Source organism: Bombina bombina, chromosome 10 (genome assembly GCF_027579735.1).
Source record: "Bombina bombina isolate aBomBom1 chromosome 10, aBomBom1.pri, whole genome shotgun sequence".
Taxonomy (NCBI): Eukaryota; Metazoa; Chordata; class Amphibia; order Anura; family Bombinatoridae; genus Bombina; species Bombina bombina.
Window position 1 is genome coordinate 24,847,874 of NC_069508.1, and position 22,407 is coordinate 24,870,280.

General features: G+C 37.8%; 1 protein-coding gene across 1 annotated transcript; it reads right to left on the minus strand.

Annotated features, from left to right (window-relative positions):
• Positions 1-5,912: 5,912 nt before the first annotated feature.
• Positions 5,913-12,164, minus strand: PLPP6 (phospholipid phosphatase 6). The gene is made up of 3 exons (XM_053693871.1): positions 12,078-12,164; positions 8,169-8,652; positions 5,913-7,088 (listed from the first exon to the last, which is right to left on the minus strand). Exons 2-3 carry the CDS (start codon positions 8,611-8,613, stop codon positions 6,727-6,729), a joined length of 807 nt encoding a protein of 268 aa, XP_053549846.1. The 5' UTR covers positions 8,614-8,652; positions 12,078-12,164; the 3' UTR covers positions 5,913-6,726.
• Between the last annotated feature and the right edge of the window lie 10,243 nt (positions 12,165-22,407).

Genomic DNA, 22,407 nt, shown 5'->3' on the forward strand with positions numbered 1-22,407 from the left:
CTGCCTGCTGAAATATTAGTCCAGGAACTTCCTAACACCGGTATAATGTTATTTGTTTGTAGTTCTTATATGGGCAGCCCTGGGATACAACTCAGTGGACCTAATCACCTTTACTGCAGCCCTAGGATACAACTCATTGGACCTAATCACCTTTGCTGCAGCCCTAGGATACAACTCATTGGACCTAATCACCTTTGCTGCAGCCCTAGGATACAACTCAGTGGACCTAATCACCTTTGCTGCAGCCCTAGGATACAACTCAGTGGACCTAATCACCTTTGCTGCAGCCCTAGGATACAACTCAGTGGACCTAATCACCTTTGCTGCAGCCCTAGGATACAACTCAGTGGACCTAATCACCATTGCTGCAGCCAATCACAGCCCTTGATACAATGTCAGAATAACTGCAGTATGCACCCCTGACCCCAGTCCCTCTGGGGGAGATCACACTAAGAGCAGGAACAATAAATAAGATGTATTTTAATTTGCTTAATTTTTTTTCTTATTTTACGGCCCCCTGTATCATGTGACACACATCAGCCAATCACAGACTAGTATACGTATACCATGTGAGCTTGTGCACATGCTCAGTAGGATCTTGTTCCCCAGAAAGTGGGAATATAAAAAAGACTGTGCAAACTGTAATAATGGAAATAAATTAGAAAGTGTCTTAAAACTGCTGCTCTAAATCATGTTTATTTTGACTTGAGTGTCCCTTTAACGGGAGGATAGCACATTTGTATTACACTATTTCTTGCATATAAAGGGTTTAACACACATTTAAATCCAGCTTCAAAACAGCATTGCACTAACTGGGAGCTAGCTAAGCACACCTGCAATTAGCAGCTAGCCCCAAACAGTGCATTTCTGCTCCCTGAACCTACCTAAGTATGCTTTTCAACAAAGAATGAAAAGAGAATTAAAGGGACAGTCTACTTGAAAACTGTTATTGTTTAAAAAGATAGATAATCCTTTTATTATTCATTCCCCAGTTTTGCACAGCCAACCAATTAGCGTGGTTCCTGCATAACCATTATCAGCACGCTATGTATATGGCACATAAGAACTAGAACTGTCTGGCTGTAAAAATCTAATAAAATGCACTGAGATAGGAGGCAGTCTGCAGAGGTTGAAACAGGCAGATTTAGAGGTTATAAACTATAACAATATCGGTTATGCAAAGCTGGGAAATAGGTAAAGGCATTGTCTATCTTTTTAAACAATACATAAAATGAAGTAGACTGTCCCTTTAAGTCACTTTGATAACAGAAGCAAACTGAAATGTATATTACAATTGCTTGTTCTGTCTGAAATATGAAAGCTTAATTTTTTGGGGTATTAAACGTTGTGTCTAATGTCCCTTTAAGGACGCATTATCTCATAGGATTGTCAACAGCAAGTACAAATGTGATAACCGCGGCAATACCGTTACCATCTCTGTAGCTCCCATAAAGCTGTTCTTGCAAACACCACCTGTAAGCGCCATACACATACAAACTGATTCCATCACCTCACGTGGGATTCAACCACTTATTCCGTTTACTGCGGACTCCTTTTTGGTCTATGACAGAAGCAAAACCCTTGCTGTAGTCATTGCTTAAAATAAAAAAAATGTATAAATGACAAAGCTGCAATATCAGCTCAAAACAGAAACAAAGTTACAAAAATAAGTAAAGTTTGTGACTAAAACTAAAAATCAGTTAAAACAATTAAACATGTTAATCTCCTGATTTAATATTCTCTGTTATGTCCTGTATGTAACCCCGAACAATTCACATTGCTGATACAAGTTACAGCATAACAGTGAAAGGGTTAATACTATCATTACTCATGACACACACAATGCACAATAACATTATTTAAAATGTAATTCCCTGTCTTATGTTGCTTTATAGAGATATTCATGACAGAGCACAACATTACTGACCCTAGATAATTATCCGATTACCCCGCAAATTGGGTTAAAATACATAGATAAAGTCACACTTTACCTTTAGAGGGTTAGAGGGACAGTCTACTCCAGAATTGTTATTATTTAAAAAAATAGATAATACCTTTATTTCCCATTCCCCAGTTTTGCATAAACTACACTGTTATATTAATACACTTGTATTTTAGCTAATCAGTCCTGACTCATAAATAATTCATAACACATGAACTAGAACTGCCCTAGCTGTGGAAAAACTGTCAAAATGCACTGAGATAAGAGGCAGCCTTCAAGGGTTTACAAATTAGCATATGAGCCTACCTAGGTTTAGCTTTCAACAAAGAATACCAAGTGAACAAAGCAAATCTGATGCTAAAAATAAATAGCTAATTTAATTCATCTGTGTGTATATAATCTGGTGACTGTTGTTCTATACGCCTTGCAAGATTCATAAACATGTCACTGCTATCAACAAAGTTTGGTCCAAGATAGGGATAATTATTTATACCTAAAAAGCTATAGGAATGCAAAGATTACATGCTAGAAATGTGTTTAATTTTAGCCCTACTAACCCTGCAAAGCAGTAAAACACAAAGAAAGTATCACTAAGGAGCCTCAGAGAACTGCTAGTCCCCAATCAGAAAGCTAAAACAAAAATATCATTTACTATTTAATATTAAATTAAACGTTAAACTAAAACAGTATCGCTGAATCAACAACTTAAATCAATACAATCAAGGGGTTAAATTGCTGCTGCACAACATACTCACAGGCAGTGATTTAACCCAATGACTGCCACAAATGCACAGAAAGACGGGATTCATTATTTGAGATGCGGTACAATGATCTGGGAACCTGCACGCTGCAGCTTCTGATTTGTGCTCTGAAGTATAAGCTACACAATGGGAATTTCTAGCGCTCGCATGGGAACTACCAATCCCATCATGCGTCTATTAAGTGACAATGCAACGTCAGCAGCCACAGGGTACACATGCACATGCATTACAATACTTCTGGAACAGAATGATGGCAGGAAAATAATACAATGCAGGGTTCACAAACATTAGTGCCGGACACTTAAGCTCCCTATAGCACCATGGATTAGTCAAGGCCCGTGCTAATTTATGGCATTATTTATTTGTACCGTCCATAAAGTCCATCCTATTTATTACACAAATTAACACATAGTACTATTCTGAAAAATAAGCAGCGTTAATCACAGCTTAACTTCAGGAAATAAGGTCCATAGGATATAGAGCCAGTTCTTAAAGGGACACTAAACCTTTATTCGTGATTCAGATAGAGCAGTAATTTTAAGCAACTTTCTAATTTACTCCTATGATCATTTTTTCTTCGTTCTCTTGCTATCTTTATTTAAAAAGCAGGAATTTGATGCATAGGAGCCGGCCCATTTTTGGTTGGGAACCTGGCTTATGCTTGCTTATTGGTGGGTAAATGTAAGCCTCCAATAAGCAAGCGCTATCCACGGTGCTGAACCTAAAATGGGCTGGCTGATAAGATTTACATTCCTGCTTTTAAAATAAAGATAGCAAGAGAACGAAGAAAAAAATTATAATAGGAGTAAATTAGAAAGTTGCTTAAAAGGGATAAGAAAGTCAAAATTAAACTTGTATGATTCAGGTAGAGCAGGTCATTTTAAGACACCTTTAAATTTACTTCTAGTTTTAAATGTGCTTCGTTCTCTTAGTATCCCTTGTTAAAAAAATGAATACGCACATATCATACACTAGTGGGAGCTGCTGCTAATTGGTGCCTGCACATATTTGTCTCTTGTGATTGGCTAAATAGATCATTTCAGCTTCCTTTCAGTAGTGCAATGCTGTCCCTTCAGCAATGGATAACATGAGAATGAAGAAAATGTGATAATAGAATTAAATTGGAAAGTTGTTTAAAATTTCATGCTCTATCTGAATCATATATAAAAAAAAAAGAGTTCAGTGTCCCTTTAAAGGGACATGCCACCCACATTTTTTCTTTTATGATTTAGAAAGAGAATGCAATGTTAAACATCTTTCTAATTTACTTATATTATCTAATTTGTTTGATTCTCTTGAAGTTCTTTGATGAAAAGCATATCTAGATATGCTCACTAGCTGATGATTGGTTGCTGCACATAGAAGCATCATGTGATTGGCTCACCATGTACATTGCTTTTTATTCAAATAAGGATATTTTAAAAATTAAGCAAAATAAATTATGGAAGTAAATTGTAATGTTGTTTAAATTTCTATTCTCTATCTGAATCATGAAAGAAAGATTTTGGGTTTAGTGGCCCTTTAAGTTTAATTTTAAACATGTCACCACCATTAGCAAAGATCAGTGGTTAACTGTTGTGTTGTATTTTTTTTAATTTATTTTTTGTGTTGTATTTAATACAAAAGCTGCGTTGCTTGGCACTCTGAGATACAACCCCCTTCCTATCTAGGGATCCTGGTGTAAAACAAGATATAGCCATTCTCTTAAGGAGCCAGACTCCCAATAGCAACAGTGTACAATAATATACAAGGTCAACACAAACATGTACACAAAGTTATAGCAATAAATATCCAAAGCATCAATAAGAATAGAATTTGTACCCTCTATGGTTCGCAAAAAAACAACAAAAGACAAAATCAATTTAAAATGAAAACAGTATAAAAACTACACTGTATCTACAATCTAATAGAAACTATATTCTGTAGTATAATCGCACATTACTCACAACACAACAACAAAGATGCCACAACACCCCTAGGTACATTTGGTACAAGTTATTTTTGCATACTTCACAAAACTGTGCTGTAAACAAAACTGACATAAACCTGTTGTTTTGATTATTATTATTTAAAAATAGATATGTTTGGCTATTTTATGTTTATTTGGAATCATAGGATTCAGTAATAATAATAATAAGGAAATATTTACAACTAATCACAGAAAAATATAAAATGAACATTTATGTCAGTGAGAGGGTTACTACGCTCAGCAATGTCTATCGTCATTGTTTAATTCATCGTTCGAAACCATTCAGAGCCAGAATAACCCTCCCGTTACTGCGGGCATTTACAGATTGTTTTCATGTTTGGGTCAGTGGTGAATTGAAGCAGCGTTCTGCAAACGCCGAGTCCTCACAAAATGCTTCCACTGTACACTGAGCCGAATACAGAAAATAATCATTTGATTTTTATCTTAGATGAAAGGACACAGTATTCTGTTCTTGCGGAGATCAGGCACTGTTCTTTGTTTCATGTAAAATAGAGCGGTTTTACAAGCGCATTCTGGTACAGGATTATTAGGGGACTATAAATGGGTTATTTTCCTCCAAAACCTAAAAAGACATGAAACCCAAATCTTTTTCTTTCATGATTCAGACAGAGCAGCAATTTTAAGCAACTTTCTAATTTACTCCTATTATCAATTTTTCTTCGTTCTCATGCTATCTTTATTTGAAAAAAAAAACAAAACAAAAAAACAGGAATGTAAACTTAGGGGCCGGCCCATTTTTGGTTCAACACCCAGGGTAGCTCCTGTTGATTGGTGGTTAAATGTGGCACTACCCAGTTGCTGAACCGAAAATGGGCCAGCTCCTACACTTTTTTAAATAAAGATACCAAGAGAACAAAGAAAAATTGATAAATGGAGTAATTTAGAAAGTGCTTAAAATTGCTGCTCTATATGAATCATGAAAATAAATGGGTTTTGTGTCCCTTTAATCTGCTTAATCTTCATAGTGTCACGGTTTTGCCAAACTAGTGATACCATATGTACCTTTATGTCTAATTGATAGCATTTTACTTTGCTTTTCACAGCATTAATGCTCAAGGCCCCAACTCGTGTTCCCGTTCTATTTGTTTAGAGTATGTTAATACCTAAACACCTAAAAATGTATCAAATAGCTCTACTCACAGCGACATCACTCTAAGTAATAAATGATCAGCTTAATTTCTGTACAATTTGTTCCACTAAAGAGACACAATTTCAAATGTTGTGTTGTCCGATTTAGGTTATCTACCATTAGATGAACTCCCAGTGTTTATTCATTCAAATCTATAGAGAAAAAAAAATGTAGCACAGATTATTGTTTGTGTATTCATGTGTAAACCATTTTCACCATAATATTAAAACTGGATCATTTCATGCACATGATAATTAAGGCTGATTGGCAAAGCATGGAAAGATCTGAACAATGCTGGTAGGAAATAAGCAATTCTAACACCACCATTTTGCCATCTATCCATTATTGGCTCAGTTATTTTGAGAACTAACAAATTCTAAACATAGTAAAGACAACTAACAAAATAATTAAAAAATCACCCCCTTTCAACATTGTAAAGGCAGAAAGAATTCTGAAAAAGACCCACAAAAAAACAAAAAAAAACCTTCCATTAAATACTGGCCTAAAAAAGTAATCTCACCCGTTCAACTGAGGCAATTTATCTTTTTGATAAAATCAACAATTACTGATTTTATGTAATACAAAATAAGATCACCCAAAATAGTGGGTAACAAAAAAAAAAAAAAAAGAAACAATTACATTTCCAGTCCAGAGGCGTTCATTTTTCCCCGCTGTGTTATATACATGGTCCAAAGGACAATGCTGCAAAAGAGAGGTTGTTGGATTTGAAGTGCAATGTGTCCTAGTGTCATTATTCCAATAGTCACATGTGTTTGAGCCCTCATAGGTATAAGAGGTTTACTAAAATGCTGCAAGGTGCAGTGGACAACCTAGTCAAGTTTGTAGGCTATGAGGATGAAGCTTGGATATTGCAATAAAAATGAGAACTGGTTCGTTAGAGACTCTAGGCTTTAAATAGGGCTGGTAAAGTGCTTGGAGAGAGCCAGAAATATTCAACTAAGTTATACTGCATATGCCCCATGAAAAAGCCAAAGAGTACATCAGTCACATTATGTCTTCCCAGCATGACCCGAGACAAACTGACCACCACAGCCCAAAGCATCACCAGAACTCGGACGGGGTAAGCGAGGACCAAGTGGTTGAGAATGAAGCGTGACACCATGGCTGCTCGAGTGGCATGGCCTGAAGGGAAGGAATATTTGTCCACGGAGAACGTAGCAAACATATCCATGCGATTATGCACGGGGCGTCGACGCCTTACGATCCCTTTTACGATACCTACGAGGATAAGGTCCAGTAGCAGTGCTGTAGGACAAGATCACTGTTAGCAAAGGAATCTGTGCATCACATATCAGTATTTTGTAAAATCATAGAGATAAGACCCGCCAGACCCATATAAACTGCTGTTTACTACTCAGTTCAAAGTCTAAGATTGTACATCAGTGTTTCTCAAGGTTTCTGCTTTGTGACACTCTTTTTTTTAATAAAAAGTAACACCCTGAAACAGGTTATGCCATATAATGATAAAAATGCCAACTAATGAAAAATATTGAAAAACCTGCAATTAGATTAATCCAAATAATTGCAAATATGTAAAATATTTAGTGAACTGTATTATATAAAATAAATATTTGTCTTATATACTACTGGTAGCCTTAATTTTTTTTTTAATTCTTTAAATTGTAACATATTTAGTAAACTGTGTTTTTTATATAACTTTTTGTCTTATATACTATTGGTAACCTCTCGTTTTTTGTTTTTTTTTAATTGCTTTAAATTATATTACCCTTCTGTCCCTAACTAACTGTACAGCTCTGAATTTGTGAGCTTGCATTATATATATGGATGGAGATTTCTACTAGGCAATTAAAGACACAGGAAACCCCCAAATTTTCTTTCATAATCTGGATAGAACATACAACTTTCCAATTTCCTTCTATTGTCAAATTTGCTTCATTCTCTTGTTATCCTTTGCTAAAAGAACAGCATTGCACTACTGGCAGCTAGCGGACACATCTAGTTAGCCAATCGCAAAAGACAAATGTTTGCAGGCACTAATCAGCAGCTAGCTCCCACTAGTGTAAGGTATATGCGTATTCCTTTTCAACAAGGGATACAAAGCATGTTTGATAATTGAAGCAAACTTAAAAGTGTCTTAAAATCACATGCCCTGAATCCTGCAAATTTAATTTTGACTTTTTTTATCCCTTTAAGAAGCTGCAGTGAACACATAAGAAAAGAAGTTTATGTATATTTGCCATGGAGTGGACTAGTAACTTTTCTCTGGCTAGTAAAAATATATTTTCCAAACCATGTATAATATTATACAGCTATATCATGGATTTTAAGTTTTGTATTTACCTAACATTTCATGGGTGTACATACCAAAAAGTAGATTAAGGATGACTTCTCGGCCAGCAGAGCTCTCGCTCTTGTTGAGACAGTATACTGTTCCTACAATCCATGGAATACCATGTCCAGAGATCTCCACCAGCTTCATCATAGGACGGGCGCTACCCCACGAGGAGCCCTCCCTGGCACAAACACCCATCGTCTTTGACAGCCAGAGGTCTACAGCCAACAGGGACCTAAGCGCAATCCCGAGGAAAGAAGGATTTAACTTCATGCAGTCTTCTTCTGGAAGCTGCTGCTGCTGAGATGAAGAACTAAAAGAATCCTTGCGGTGAACAGGACTGTCAGACGTCCTCAGTCGCGCCGAGACTGGCTCTGGAATACTTGTTCTATTTGTAAGCAGAGACATGAACTCAAATTTTCCATTAGGGTTAGAAGTGCTGGCGTTTGCCGCCCTTGTGACCCGTGGGCTTGGCATCTCAGTAGATTGAGCCTCCTGTGATTCTTACTCATAAACCTGTAGAAAGGTAGAATGCATATAATACAGAAACAAAGAGCAGGGCCAGGCAAATCCTCCGTTATATGTCCCCTAAATGTCTAAAATTGGTGCAGAAAATCATTTGATCTAGTTTTTTTACAAATATATTCGTAAAGTAATAGAAAGGTCAAAACTGAAAATGCTTCTAGTAAACGTTATTCAAACAACAGACATTCTCAGGCGGCTTGTACGGCACATATTAAGTCTTCACAAAAGCAATACACACCATCTTCAGCTCTCTGAACTTGAATACTGGTGCACGCCCCTCACAGGATATGTGTGTATGCCGCAGAAAAAAAGTAATAGCTTTTACTAGAAGCATTTTTGCTAGTGGAGGTTAGTATTTTGTAAACACGCTTCTACTTCACACCAAAATGCACCCAATTTTGTCCTTTTCTATCCCTTTAATGCACAATAAGAAATGCTGAACTCGCATAACCTGACAAGGACAAAAAAATGAAATAAAAGAGAGTGGACAGTGACAAAAAAAGCAAATCACAGAGAAATAGAGGTAGGAAGCAGATAGAGAGAAATTAGGTTGGCAAAGGGTAGCATAAGAGGGCAGCAAAGAGATAGAAATGAGGTGCATTTAGGGACCCAAAGGAAGAAGCAAGAGACGCGCCCCGGGTGCCTTCGACGGACCACACCCACGCCACCTGCCACGCCTGGACAGGGGCGACCGACAGCAAAACTGAGTTGGGAACTATGTCCCTAATGATGAAGATGCAGCAATGCAAAACATGGTGAAAGAATAGTGAAGAGCACAACGTGCAGAAAGTACCAGGATAACAGCATTATAGAGCAAGATATAAGGAGCACAAGAAACATATGAGGGCACAGAAAAAGAAACAAGGAGGGCACAGCTACAGAAATGAGTAGGAAGACAGGAATAGGGTGTATTAAAGAGACACTGGGGAGGAGGCACAGCAATAGGAATATGTAGGTCACATAGATAGACTTGATGGGGTTATGAACAAGAAAGCTTGGGGACACAATGACAGCTGGGCAAGGTACACAGGTACAATTGAGGGGGTAATACACAAGTGACAGTTGGGGACACAGTGACAGAACTCAGTAGTGTACATAGGTACAATTGAGGGGGTAATGAACAAGTGACAGTTGGGGACTCGGTGACAGAAGTTCGTAAAATACATAGGTACAATTGAGGGGGTAATAGACAAGTGACAGTTGGGGACACAGTGACAGAACTCAGTAGGATACATAGTTACAATTGAGGGGGTAATGAACAAGTGACAGTTGGGGACACAGTGACAGTACTCAGTAGGATACATAGGTACAATTGAGGGGGGTAATAGACAAGTTACAGTTGGGGACACAGTGACAGAACTCAGTAGGGTACACAGGTACAAGTGAGGGGCAAGGAACACGTGACAGTTGAGGACACAGTGAAAGAACTCAGTAGGATACATAGGTACAATTGAGGGGGTAATAGACATGTGACAGTTGGGGACTCAGTAACAAAACTGAGTAGGATACATGGGTACAATTGAGGGGTAATAAACAAGTGACAGTTAGGGACTCAGTGACATAACTCAGTAGGGTACATAGGTACACTTAAGGGGTAATATACAAGTGACAGTTGGGGACTCAGTGACAGAACTCAGTAGGATACATAGGTACAATTGAGGGGGTAATGAACAAGTGACAGTTGGGGACACAGTGACAGAACTCAGTAGGATACACAGTTACAATTGAGGGGGTAATGAACAAGTGACAGTTCTCAGTATGGTACATAGGTACAATTGAGGGGTTAATAGATAAGTGACAGTTAGGGACTCAGTGACCGAACTCAGTAGGGTACATAGCTACAATTGAGGGGGTAATTAACAAGTGACAAAACTGAGTAGGATACATAGGTACAATTGAGGGGTAATAAACAAGTGATAGTTAGGGACACAGTGACAGAACTCAGTAGGATACATAGTTACAATTGAGGGGGTAATAGACAAGTGACAGTTAGGGACACAGTGACAGAATTCAGTAGGGTACACAGATACAAGTGAGGGGTAAGGAACAAGTGACAGTTGAGGACACAGTGAAAGAACTCAGTAGGATACATAGGTACAATTGAGCGGGTAATAAACAAGTGACAGTTGGGGACTCAGTGACAGAAGTTTGTATAATACATAGGTAAAATTTAGGGGGTAATAGACAAGTGACAGTTGGGGACTCAGTGACAAAACTGAGTAGGATACATAGGTACAATTGAGGGGTAATAAACAAGTGACAGTTGGGGACTCAGTGACATAACTCAGTAGGGTACATACTACATAGGTACAATTAAGGGGTAATAAACAAGTGACAGTTGGGGACTCAATGACAGTACTCAGTAGGATACATAGTTACAATTGAGGGGGTAATGAACAAGTGACAGTTGGGGACTCAGTGACAGAACTCAGTATGGTACATAGGTACAATTGAGGGGTTAATAGATAATTGACAGTTAGGGACTCAGTGACCGAACTCAGTAGGGTACATAGGTACAATTGAGGGGGTAATGAACAAGTGACAGTTGGGGACACAGTGACAGAACTCAGTAGGATACATTTTAGGTACAATTGAGGGTTTAAAGAACAAGTGACAGTTGGGGACTCTGTGACAGAACTCAGTAGGGTACACAGGTACAATTGAGGAGGTAATGAAAAAGTGACAGTTGGGGACTCAGTGACAGAACTCAGTAGGGTACAAATGAGGGGGTAATATACAAGTAACAGTTGGGAACTCAATGACAGAACTCAGTAGGGTACATAGGTACAACTGAGGAGGCAATGAGCGAGTGACAGCTGGGGACACAGTGACAGAACTGAGTAGGGTACAAAGGTACAATAGAGGGGGTAATAAACAAGTGACAGTGGTCGACTCAATGACAGAACTCAGTAGGGTACATAGGTACAATTGAGGGTTTAAAGAACAAGTGACAGTTGGGGACTCGATGACAGAACTCAGAGTACATAGGTATGATTGAGGGGGTAATAGACAAGTGACAGTTGGGGACTCAGTGACAGAACTGAGTAGGGTACATAGGTACAATAGAGGGGGTAATAAACAAGTAATAGTGGGGGACTCCGACAATGACAGAACTCAGTAGGGTACATAGGTACAATCGAGGGGGTAATAAACAAGTAATAGTGGGGGACTCAGACAATGACAGAACTCAGTAGGGTACATGGGTAGAATTGAGGGTTTAAAGAACAAGTGACAGTTGGGGACTCGGTGACAGAACTCAGTAGGGTACATATGGAGTGATGACAATGTGTAGGAGCCGTGACTATTAAGAAGATAATGATATGCAGGTGTGATAGATGGCGTTGGTCACAGGCAAGAAACATCAAGTGATGAGGTAATATTTTGATATATATAAAATGCTCGATCCCGGTACTGACCTCGATTACACCAAGATCCCTGTCCTCGGGATTCACGTCCCCAGTTACGCTGTGTGTCTGATGTCACCTCCACGTCCCTACGCTAACTCCGGAACTTCCTCTGTAGTTTTGTGAGCGGAAACCTGTAGAGAAACAGCGGGCAGCCATGTTGTGGTTGGTTAAAGGAAACTACTCACTTGAGTGCATATGATAGACAGACATGTTGCGAATGGCAAGCCCGTGGTTGCCTTTGCTGATTGGCCCATTTTAGGATTGGCATTACCCAGAGACGTGCCATCTTTTGTTTGGCATCCTTCTAACTATAATATTATTATTGCTATTTGTATTTATTTTTAACTACAAATTACTGCATTTTAGAATAACAACACTTTTTACAGACCTGACCATTTGAATAACATTTCATAGTGTATGTTCATTTATATCAGGTCACTTGTCACAAACAAATCTACTATAATATTCAAATGTGTTCCTCCTCATTTTCATAATTATTTTTTTGTTTTACTTCATTCATTTCGAAAAAATAGTAATCCTGAGTATTTTATGTAAGGAGGTTTATTTCTTAATATTGTATAATGTAGGGTAACTAGGGTTGCCAGCTGTGCCTTATGCTTATAAAAATACGGGAGGACCAATAGGTCACTGGACACAGACATAGCTGGGTTCCCACAATGTCCCTCGAAAACGAAAAGCTCAACTTTAGGCCCCACCCTTGATCCCAGCACATATATTTTTAACCCCTTGGTTACTAGTAACACATGTACGTAGTAGTGATGTGACCCCTTGGCTGCCAGAAGTAAACACAGCAATGATTGAACGCCTGTAACACATATAATAGCAGACATCCCAAGTCTCCCTGAAGTTCAGGGAGTCTCCCTGATTGTAATAGCGGCTCCCTGATGCCAGCAAATGGAATGCAATCTCCCTGAAACTCCAAATACTCTGATCCAATGTGGCCGAAATCCGGAAAAGTGTTTCTTTAAGGAAAGCCTTTAGTTGCTGGGACGTTATAGAACCCTCAAAGCATGCATCAGTAACCAAAAATCCCCCACTGAGTTTAATAAAAATAAAACACAAATGCTACCTTATTTACTGCTCGTAATTAAACTTCATATTCTAAAATATTTGAGCATTCAACAAGCGTACCATCACTGGAAAATAGGTTTGTTGTATGTGGTAGTGCAATAAAGCTACTTTTTTTTAAATTTGACTTTAGTGGGAAGCTACATTAATGATACGTCTTTATCTTATTTAGAGTTTCAAGGTGTCCAATATATAACTGGGAGGGGGTGGGGGTTTGCGGCGCAGTAGTGGGAGAAGTCACCTCCCTGAAATGAGTTTTTGAAGGTTGGGATGTCTGTAATAGAAAATGCACATTGTAACTTCTTTTTTAGCCATATTTCTAATGCATAAAGGCCTAGAAGGACCTCTACATTTAGCCGACAGGGGTCTTTAAGTGCCCAGTATTTTTGTACAGATTGTACTGAACAGCCTGCTCAAATACTGGACACCTTATTTGTATGGTTCAGATAAACTATAATTAATATAAAATTGATACAGACATAAAGGCTTCTAAATGTGGGGACTCTACTATTAAATAATGACAGACCTAGCACCTGTAGTTTCCTAGCTACACTGCACAATTACATATGCTAATTAGTATGGCTGGTAAGCCCAGAGGTAATCACATGACATGATCCTGAGGCTCAGCCATATTGCTGTAGATATTACCAGACCAAGCAGTTCATGTCATTTTAATAATCTATTCCCCCAATATGAGCACTGGAAACTCAGGATTTATAATGGGAGTATTGTTAGAACTTAAAGGGACAATAAACCCCTTGTAATTGCAAGACATTTCTGTAACCGTTCTACAGAATAACATATCAGCCAAGTGTAAACATTTGTTTAACAAAATAAAATCCTGTTTACTGCAACTGGTTTTCAATAGAAAAACCGCACCCCACATTTGCCTTATTTGGAGGAGGCAAATAAGTTTGAGTCAGCAGACAACAAGGCTTATCATTGCCATTAAAGGGACAGTAAACCTTAAAAATAATGTTATATAATTCTGCACATAGTGCAGAATTATATAACATTATATTAGCCAAACATTTATAAAACATAATTTCCCCTATTAATTTAAAAAAAAAAAAAAAAACGCTGTTTTACAGACCCGCTCTCTGCTCTCTGCTTAGCGGGTCTGTTATATTTACTCAGCGCGGGTCTGTGAAACAGTGTTTTTTTTTTAATTAATAGGGGAAATTATGTTTTATAAATGTTTGGCTAATATAATGTGCAGAATTATATAACATTATTTTTAAAGTTTATTGACACTTTAAGTTAGTATAAAGAGAATTGTTTTACAAATGTTATCTATTAAAGCCAATTAGGAATAGATTTGATGCAGAGTTAGCTCTGAAAAGTCAGCAGGATGCGGTTCCAACTCAATGTACAATTATCAGAGCTAAATTACATGAAAAGGGGCAAAATAAATAATGAGTATATTACAAAGTTGTTCTATTATGCATAATTAAACATCCTATGTTAAAGCTACACTAATAACATAACTAAACTGACAGTCATGTATAATGTGATGCCTGGTTGTCATGGTGACAGTCGTAGAGTGGCTTATGTGATGCAGCTGTTTTGTCACAAAACCAACTGACAACACAAAGCCACCAGACCAGCCTCATAACTGCTGCTCACATTACTTGAGTTGCCAGACTGATCCTGCTGAGCTTCAGTAATCACTGACATGTAAATATTAGTTATCTAATATCTTTATTTCACAGCTAGCACTGGTGGGAGCTGCAGGTATGAACACCAATTACTACAGGTACTGTTACTATGATCACCCCAACTCAGTAACTGAATAATACTAAGTCATCTTTATATACATTGTAAAATAATACAGATAAATGACAGAAGTAATAGCTTAAACTTTGTAGGTTCCTATAGGCACCAGTACTCTGATATAAAACATAGCATACAAACTGTACATAACAATAATCAATATTATCTTCACATCTTTATTTAAAAATACATATAATTTAATAAATATTTAATTTTTTAAAATAATTATTTTAAACATATTATAGCATTATAAGTATTATAGCCATAACTGTAGAACACACCAATGCCTTTCTGTGCTTCCTCTACATATCTTTATAAGACTTGCAGCTGGCAGTAAAGGCTTTAAACCAGCTTTAAGGATGGTAAAAAATGCTCTAAAGCAAGGACTTCTCGTAAAGGCCTAGAATATAAACCCCACGGCATAGGTCTGCAATTTATACGCTGCAAACTAACTGGTGCTGGGACCCTCATTAAACACTGTACTGTAAGGTGCAGCATCTGATGCAGCTGTTATTTCTGCTTGACCCGGATGAAGAAAACGAAACTAGCGATCCAAAATGAATTCATATCAGACAGATGTGCATCTGACCAGTAGTATATACTCGCTGATGGCAGATGTCCTCACGCGGCAAACTCACTGGTTCTGAGACCCTCATTAAACACTGAACTGTAAGGTGCAACATTTGATGCAGCTGTTTATTCTGCTTGACCCAGATGCAAACTCACTGGTTCTGAGACCCTCATTAAACACTGAACTGTAAGGTCCAGCATCTGATGCAGCTGTTTGCTCTGCTTGATCCCGATGAAGATAAGATAACTGGCGATCTGAAATAAATTCATATCAGACAGATGCGCATCTGACCAGTAGTATATACGCGCTGATGCCAGATGTCCTCACGCTGCAAACCTACTGGTGCTAGGACCCTCATTAAACAATGTACTGTAAGGTGCAACATTTAATGCAGCTGTTTATTCTGCTTGACCCAGATGCAGAAACTGCAACTGGTGATCTGAAATAAATTCATATCAGACAGATGCGCATCTGACCAGCAGTATACGCGCTGATGGCAGATGTCCTCACGCTGCAAACTCACTGGTTCTGAGACCCTCATTAAACACTGTACTGTAAGGTGCAGCATTTGATGCAGCTGTTTGTTCTGCTTGACCCAGATGAAGAAAAGGCAACTGGCGATGTGTAATAAATTCAGATCAGACAGATGCGCATCTGACCAGCAGTATACGTGCTGATGGCAGATGTCCTCACGCTGCAAACTCACTGGTTCTGAGACCCTCATTAAACATTGTACTGTAAGGTGCAGCATTTGATGCAGCTGTTTGTTCTGCTTGACCCAGATGAAGAAAAGGCAACTGGCGATGTGAAATAAATTCAGATCAGACTGATGCGCATCTGACCAGCAGTATACGCGCTGATGGCAGATGTCCTTATTGGGATGTTTATATTAATAAACTGTAAGTATCTAAGGTAAGATTTTCTGAGATTAATAAGTTTGTAAGCTCTTTGAGCAAGACATCGCATTACCACACTAGATTGTAAATACAGATCCTGTTCCAAGAGCCCACAGACATGTGCAGTGAGGTCAGATCATTTCTCACATTTCTGTTGCGCATTCCTTTACTTTCCCATTTCATAAAAATCTTTAGCTTTAATTTGTTTCTGATATACATCTCTGTGACATTAGAAAATGAATCATAACACCAACAATAAAGCATAATTACATATACACTGCTATAACTTTAATAAACTGATATTAAATCAAATTGAATGGCTTAAATTCACTCTCATTGCACATATCTGTATAATTTAATAATGTTAAGGATATTGGTGAAGAGAATACAATATGATTGATATATTTGCACTTATAGTAGGGACACCAATAATACTACTAGGATATAAGCACCTTGCAGCTGATTTACAATTTTATCTAAAAACTGCAGCACCCTGGAACAAGGACTGTCATGTCTGCAACACTAAACTTGAATGACTACAGTCAATGTGGGAGTGGGACACGCACTACTGTTGGATTTGTGAAGCAGATAGTCTTAGTGAAGCACAAGATTTGATACGTCATGGGGTGGTCCTTTGTTTTCTAACTCAGATTGAAAAATAAAAAATACTGCATTATAAGGTACAGCGTGTCATGCACCTATGTTTTTGCATTGGATTAAAAATCCTTACAAGATGTGCATAGACTGATTCATATCTGGCAAGCAGTATGACTAAGACTGGAAAACTCTATGGCAGTGGCAGGAAGATTGAAGATTTCAGAGGGACTAGTGTTATGTCACATGCTGAGTGCAGTCTTACATCAGGCTTTCTTTTATTTCTCTACACTATAAGTACCCAGAGTTAAGTTCTCCTTAAATACAAGATTGTAATCTCTTTGAGCAAAGCACTTAAACACTAGATTGTAAGCTTCTTGGAACAGGGTATGCACTTACACCCATTGAAATCCTTTAGAGCAGGGACTCCCATTGTACCAAATACATGCATTGTTGTTAATAGAGTGAGATAAACCCTCCATTTAATTAGTTCAGCAAGGAATAAATATACAATGGATATAATATAGAAATTATCCCACAGAGTGTATTAGTAATTTAAAATGCATTTTTTTAATATGGCACCCCGTATGCTCCTGTCAGTTTAAACCAGTAGTGTAGCAAACTGTGAAATACATGAGGCTTAAATAACACAGCATCAACCATAGGCAGCCTGTTTCGCTACTTTGGGACTCTTTCTCACTCAAGTCATTATGGTTGATGCTGATATCCTCGAGCATTCCACCCTTTGCTATAGGGCTGCCCATTATATTGAAATGGATTTTAAATTATGTGTTGCAATTTTGCACAGATAAGTATATTTGTTTTTTGCTAAGATTAAGACAATGGAGGGATGAGCCCAAAACGGGCCAAACAGGCTGTTTATGGTTGGTGCTGCTGTTCTACTCAAGCATTCATTTCACGCTTTGTAAGTGTGGTTTTGAAAATTATTGTAATCATCAGCGAAACTGGCATATAACTGTAAACCTTAAATCAATGCTTGAGTCCAATAACATAGCACCTACATCATACTGAAGAGCCCCAAAGAGGGCGAAACAACCTGCCTATAGTGAAAAAACACTTTACATTTGTAGTATTACAATATATTATTTCACTGCAAGACACCACTCATTTTGTACTGGGTTTGTATGTAAGCAGAACTACTATAGAATAATAAGGCTTCCTATCATAAGATTCAAGATTTTGCCTGATTTGCCAGTGCCCTTGACATATTAAAAGGGTTTCTACCTAAAACTATTAAATGGTCAGATGTTCTGCACATATCTGCAATAAATATGTTTGTATGTTTATATATGAGGACACAAAGAATATCTGTCAATGATAGCAGCAACTTGATCACCCGAAAATCCCTAGCAGTTATGTCCATGCTTATTTCAGTGCAGGCCTCCATTTCCCAAGTTGCCTACTTGCCTCATTTGTCAGTGCCATAATGATCTAACTATCTATAATAGGACCACTACTCGGATAAACAGACAAGCCTCCCTTAGAAAATGTAACCCACACTGCATAAATGTAAAGTTCAAAATCCTCACATTTTCATATATGACGTAAAAAACAAGCTCATCATACTGTAACACACAAAGAGGCCTATTTATCAAATGTCTGTCTGACCTGATCCGACAGTGCGGATCAGGTCCGACAGACATCGCTGAATGGGGAGAGCAATACGCTCTCCATATTCAGGATTGCACCAGCAGCTCTTGTGAGCTGCTGGTGTAACGCCGCCCCCTGCAGACTCGGGGGGTGTCAATCAACCTGATCGTACTCGATCGGGTTGAATTGTGGTGATGTCTGTCCGCCTCATCAGAGCAGGCGGACAGGGTTATGGAACAGCGGTCTTTAGACCACTGCTTCATAACTGCTGTTTCTGGCGAGCCTACAGGCTCGCCAGAAACACGGGCCCTCAAGCTCCATTCAGAGCTTGATAAATGGGCCTCATAGTAAAGAAGGCTTAATTATAGTATACTGAGAACTTGAAAAACAGCCCTATTGATACTTTAGGGGTAGAAAGAGGATAACTACATTATTTGTTTACAAAATGAATACTAATGTATGATTTTTGCACATGTCTAGTAAATTCTTTATGCCTTGATAAAAAATATAATGTTCTAATTCTTGAGAGCATTTATTGTTAAACGTTTGCAGTACACTACAGGTTACATCCTATGGGACCTACTAAAGGGATATGAAACCCATTTTTGTTCTTTCAGGATTCAGATAGAACATTACAGGCAATTTTTAAACGATTTTCCAATTTACTCCTATTATGAAATGTGCTTAATTCCCTGCTTGTTTACATTTAAGGCTAAATTTAATCCCTTAAAAACTAGAGATCCCAGTAATGCATTGTAAAGTCTCCACCTCAAACATTCCTGCACAGGAAACATTGGGTTCCGGTCACGTTTTACCCATTCTCACATTGCAGATGTGATATTCTTGATGTGATATACATGTTAATGAGACATTCCATATTGTATCATCTCACTAGGATAAAAATATTAAAGGGACAGTCTACACTAAAATTGTTATTGTTTAAAAAGATAGATAACACCTTTTAATACCCATTCCTAGCTTTGCACAACCAACATTGCTAGATTAATATACTTTATAACATTTAAACCTCTAAGTTTCTGCCTGTTTCAAAGGCTCTATAGACAGCCTCTTAATCACATGCTTTTTTATTTGCTTTTCACAACAGGAGACTGATAGTTCATGTGAGCCATATTTAAGATTTAGCACAACACAGTTCTAAATGCAAGTCAATAGATAATACATAAAAAGTCATGTGATCAGGGGGCTGTCAGAAGATGGTTAGATACAAGGTAACCACAGAGGTAAAAAGTATATTAATATAGCTGTGTTGGTTATGCAGAACTGGGGAATGGATAATAAAGGGATTATCTATCTTTTAAAATAATAAACATTCTATTGTAGACTGTCCCTTTAACTGCTTAATGCATTTTATAAGAATAGTATTGGGGTTATGTTCAGCCTCCCTCTAGTCATGAGTGCTATCATGTTGTAATCTAAACTTTCAATGCATTTCAGCACTGATGTGCAGTAACTCTTCTTAAAATACCTGCAGTGTAACCTAGGTTCCAAAATGGTGGATTATAGAGGGGTGGTTGAAAAGTATTAAGTGTTTACTGTCCCCCCAAGTCGCATCCTCCAAGCATTGAGAGAGATCACTTTTTACTTGTAAAGGAGGTGCCTGCCATATAGAGTTAAATTATTAGTACACACCTGCGGCTAGATCTTGCAATTAGAATTCTTGTATATGCCAAACCATGAGATATATTAGTATTGCTCATTCTCAGGTGTGCACCTGTTTTGTTAAGTTTCCCATATATGTGTATATACGAATGTGTGCACAGAACAGAATAGTTATGACTGAGCTGACTATATCAAATGTATATACACAAACCATTTACTTATACACATGAAATGCTTTCTAGGATCTGAGCTTGACAAGACCATACTCTGAGCTTCCCAGCCCCATTTTCCAATCTAACAATGCACCTGTTTCCAGAACATACCCAGGTGACTGGGATGGTTCAAGATGTGCTGGTCCATAGGAGTAAATGGGTACTTGTGACAGGGCTTCATCTTACACTACCTATTCCTATCATTAGTTTGTTTAATTTCCCTTCTCCCACCTTCTCTCCTTGGTCTTTGGTAGAGCACTGAATGTGTAAATATGGCACTATCCTGCAAATTCAGGGCAGCTGGCACCTTTGAGGTCTGAGTGTTACAGTAAGGGGTATCCATGGGTCTATAGGTCCCTTTAGGTTTAGGGGAGGGCTGTAAAATAGTTGGGGGGGTCCCAGTCTGGTTTTTCACCTAGCCAGTAAATGTATTATTTTATGGTTCCACTGTTGCATCCTGTATATTATGCCCATATTCAGTATGATTAAAGGGATGTCTCATTGTTGTTATAAAAAGCACGAATATGTGTCTTATACTTAATAGAAATAACTGCAATATGTATTATTCGTCTATTTAAATGGATTTTACCTTTTCTTATCTGTGCTTCTTGTCACAGCCCTAGAAGGAGGAGGAGGCCTATGCAGGAAGGTTTATCTTAGCCTGGTGTTGTAAAACTTCTAGGCTAGTGAATAGACTAGATAACAGGAAATCAGATTTGCTCATGCCCAGATATGACAGAATAAAACAGGGTCAGTCAACACCAGAATTGTTGTTGTTTCAAAAGATCAAAAAAAAGATCCCTTTATTACTCATTCCCCAGTTTTGCATAATCAACACTGTTATATTAATATACTTTTTACCTCTGTGATTACCTTGTATCTAAGCATCTTCTGACAGCCCCCTGATCACATGACATTTTATTTATTATCTATTGACTTTCATTTTAGCAAATTAGTAAAGTGTCTGCCACAAGCCACAGGCTCGATCACAATGTTATCTATATGGCTGACATAAACTAGCTTTCCACTGTTGTGAAAAGCAAATGAAAAAGTATGTGATAAGAGGCGGCCTTCAAGGGCTTAGAAAATATTATATGAGCCTTCCTAGGTTTAGCTTTCAACTAAGAATACCAATAGAACAAAGCACAATTGGTGATAAAAGTAAATTGAAACATTGTTTAAAATTGCATGCCCTATTTGAAACATGAAAGTTTTTTTGGACTTGACTGTCCCTTTAAGTTTTGAAAATCCTTTACCCTTATCACACTGAGGGGCTACACTGATAATTTCTAAGTGCTAATTTTGCAATAAAACAAGTAAGTTATTTGCTGTTTTTTTACACAATCTTTTTCTTTTTATATTTACTTGGGTTTAACATATTTGTTTTTACCAAAGGAGCACTGTTTGATATCCCTTTAAAACACTGAACCACAAGCACAAGTCTAATATCTAAACCTCTGTTATTTTTCCAAGTGTTTAAATCTATAAATAAAATAAAAGCTAAATGTAAAATAAAATATAAATCCTCCTGACTCTAAACCTGTTGACTTGTCTCCAAGTATGTATTGATTTCGCATGCAGCGTTCTTGATCTCATAATTGAATAAATATCTATTTAATTATCTTACTATTGTGTGTGTTATGACGCATCGCTATAATTTCAAACACACCCTAAATTAATAATTAGTTTTGCACTGTCAGTGTGCTCTGTGTATATTGCTATAGTTTGTTCAGAAGTTGTAATTTTAATCTAATTATATTTCTAATTGGTTCCAGGACCGGTCTTAATTATTTGTCATAAGTAACTGATACTGGTTTATAGCATGCAAAACTGTGTGTTCAATGTAAGGCCCAGGGGCCATAGTGCACCATCAAGGGAATTTTATATGGGTTCCCAGTGAGGAATCTTTCATATAAGTAAAGGAGTTTTATTTCAGCACTTTCACCATAGTTCCCAATTTTCTAGCAGTTTGT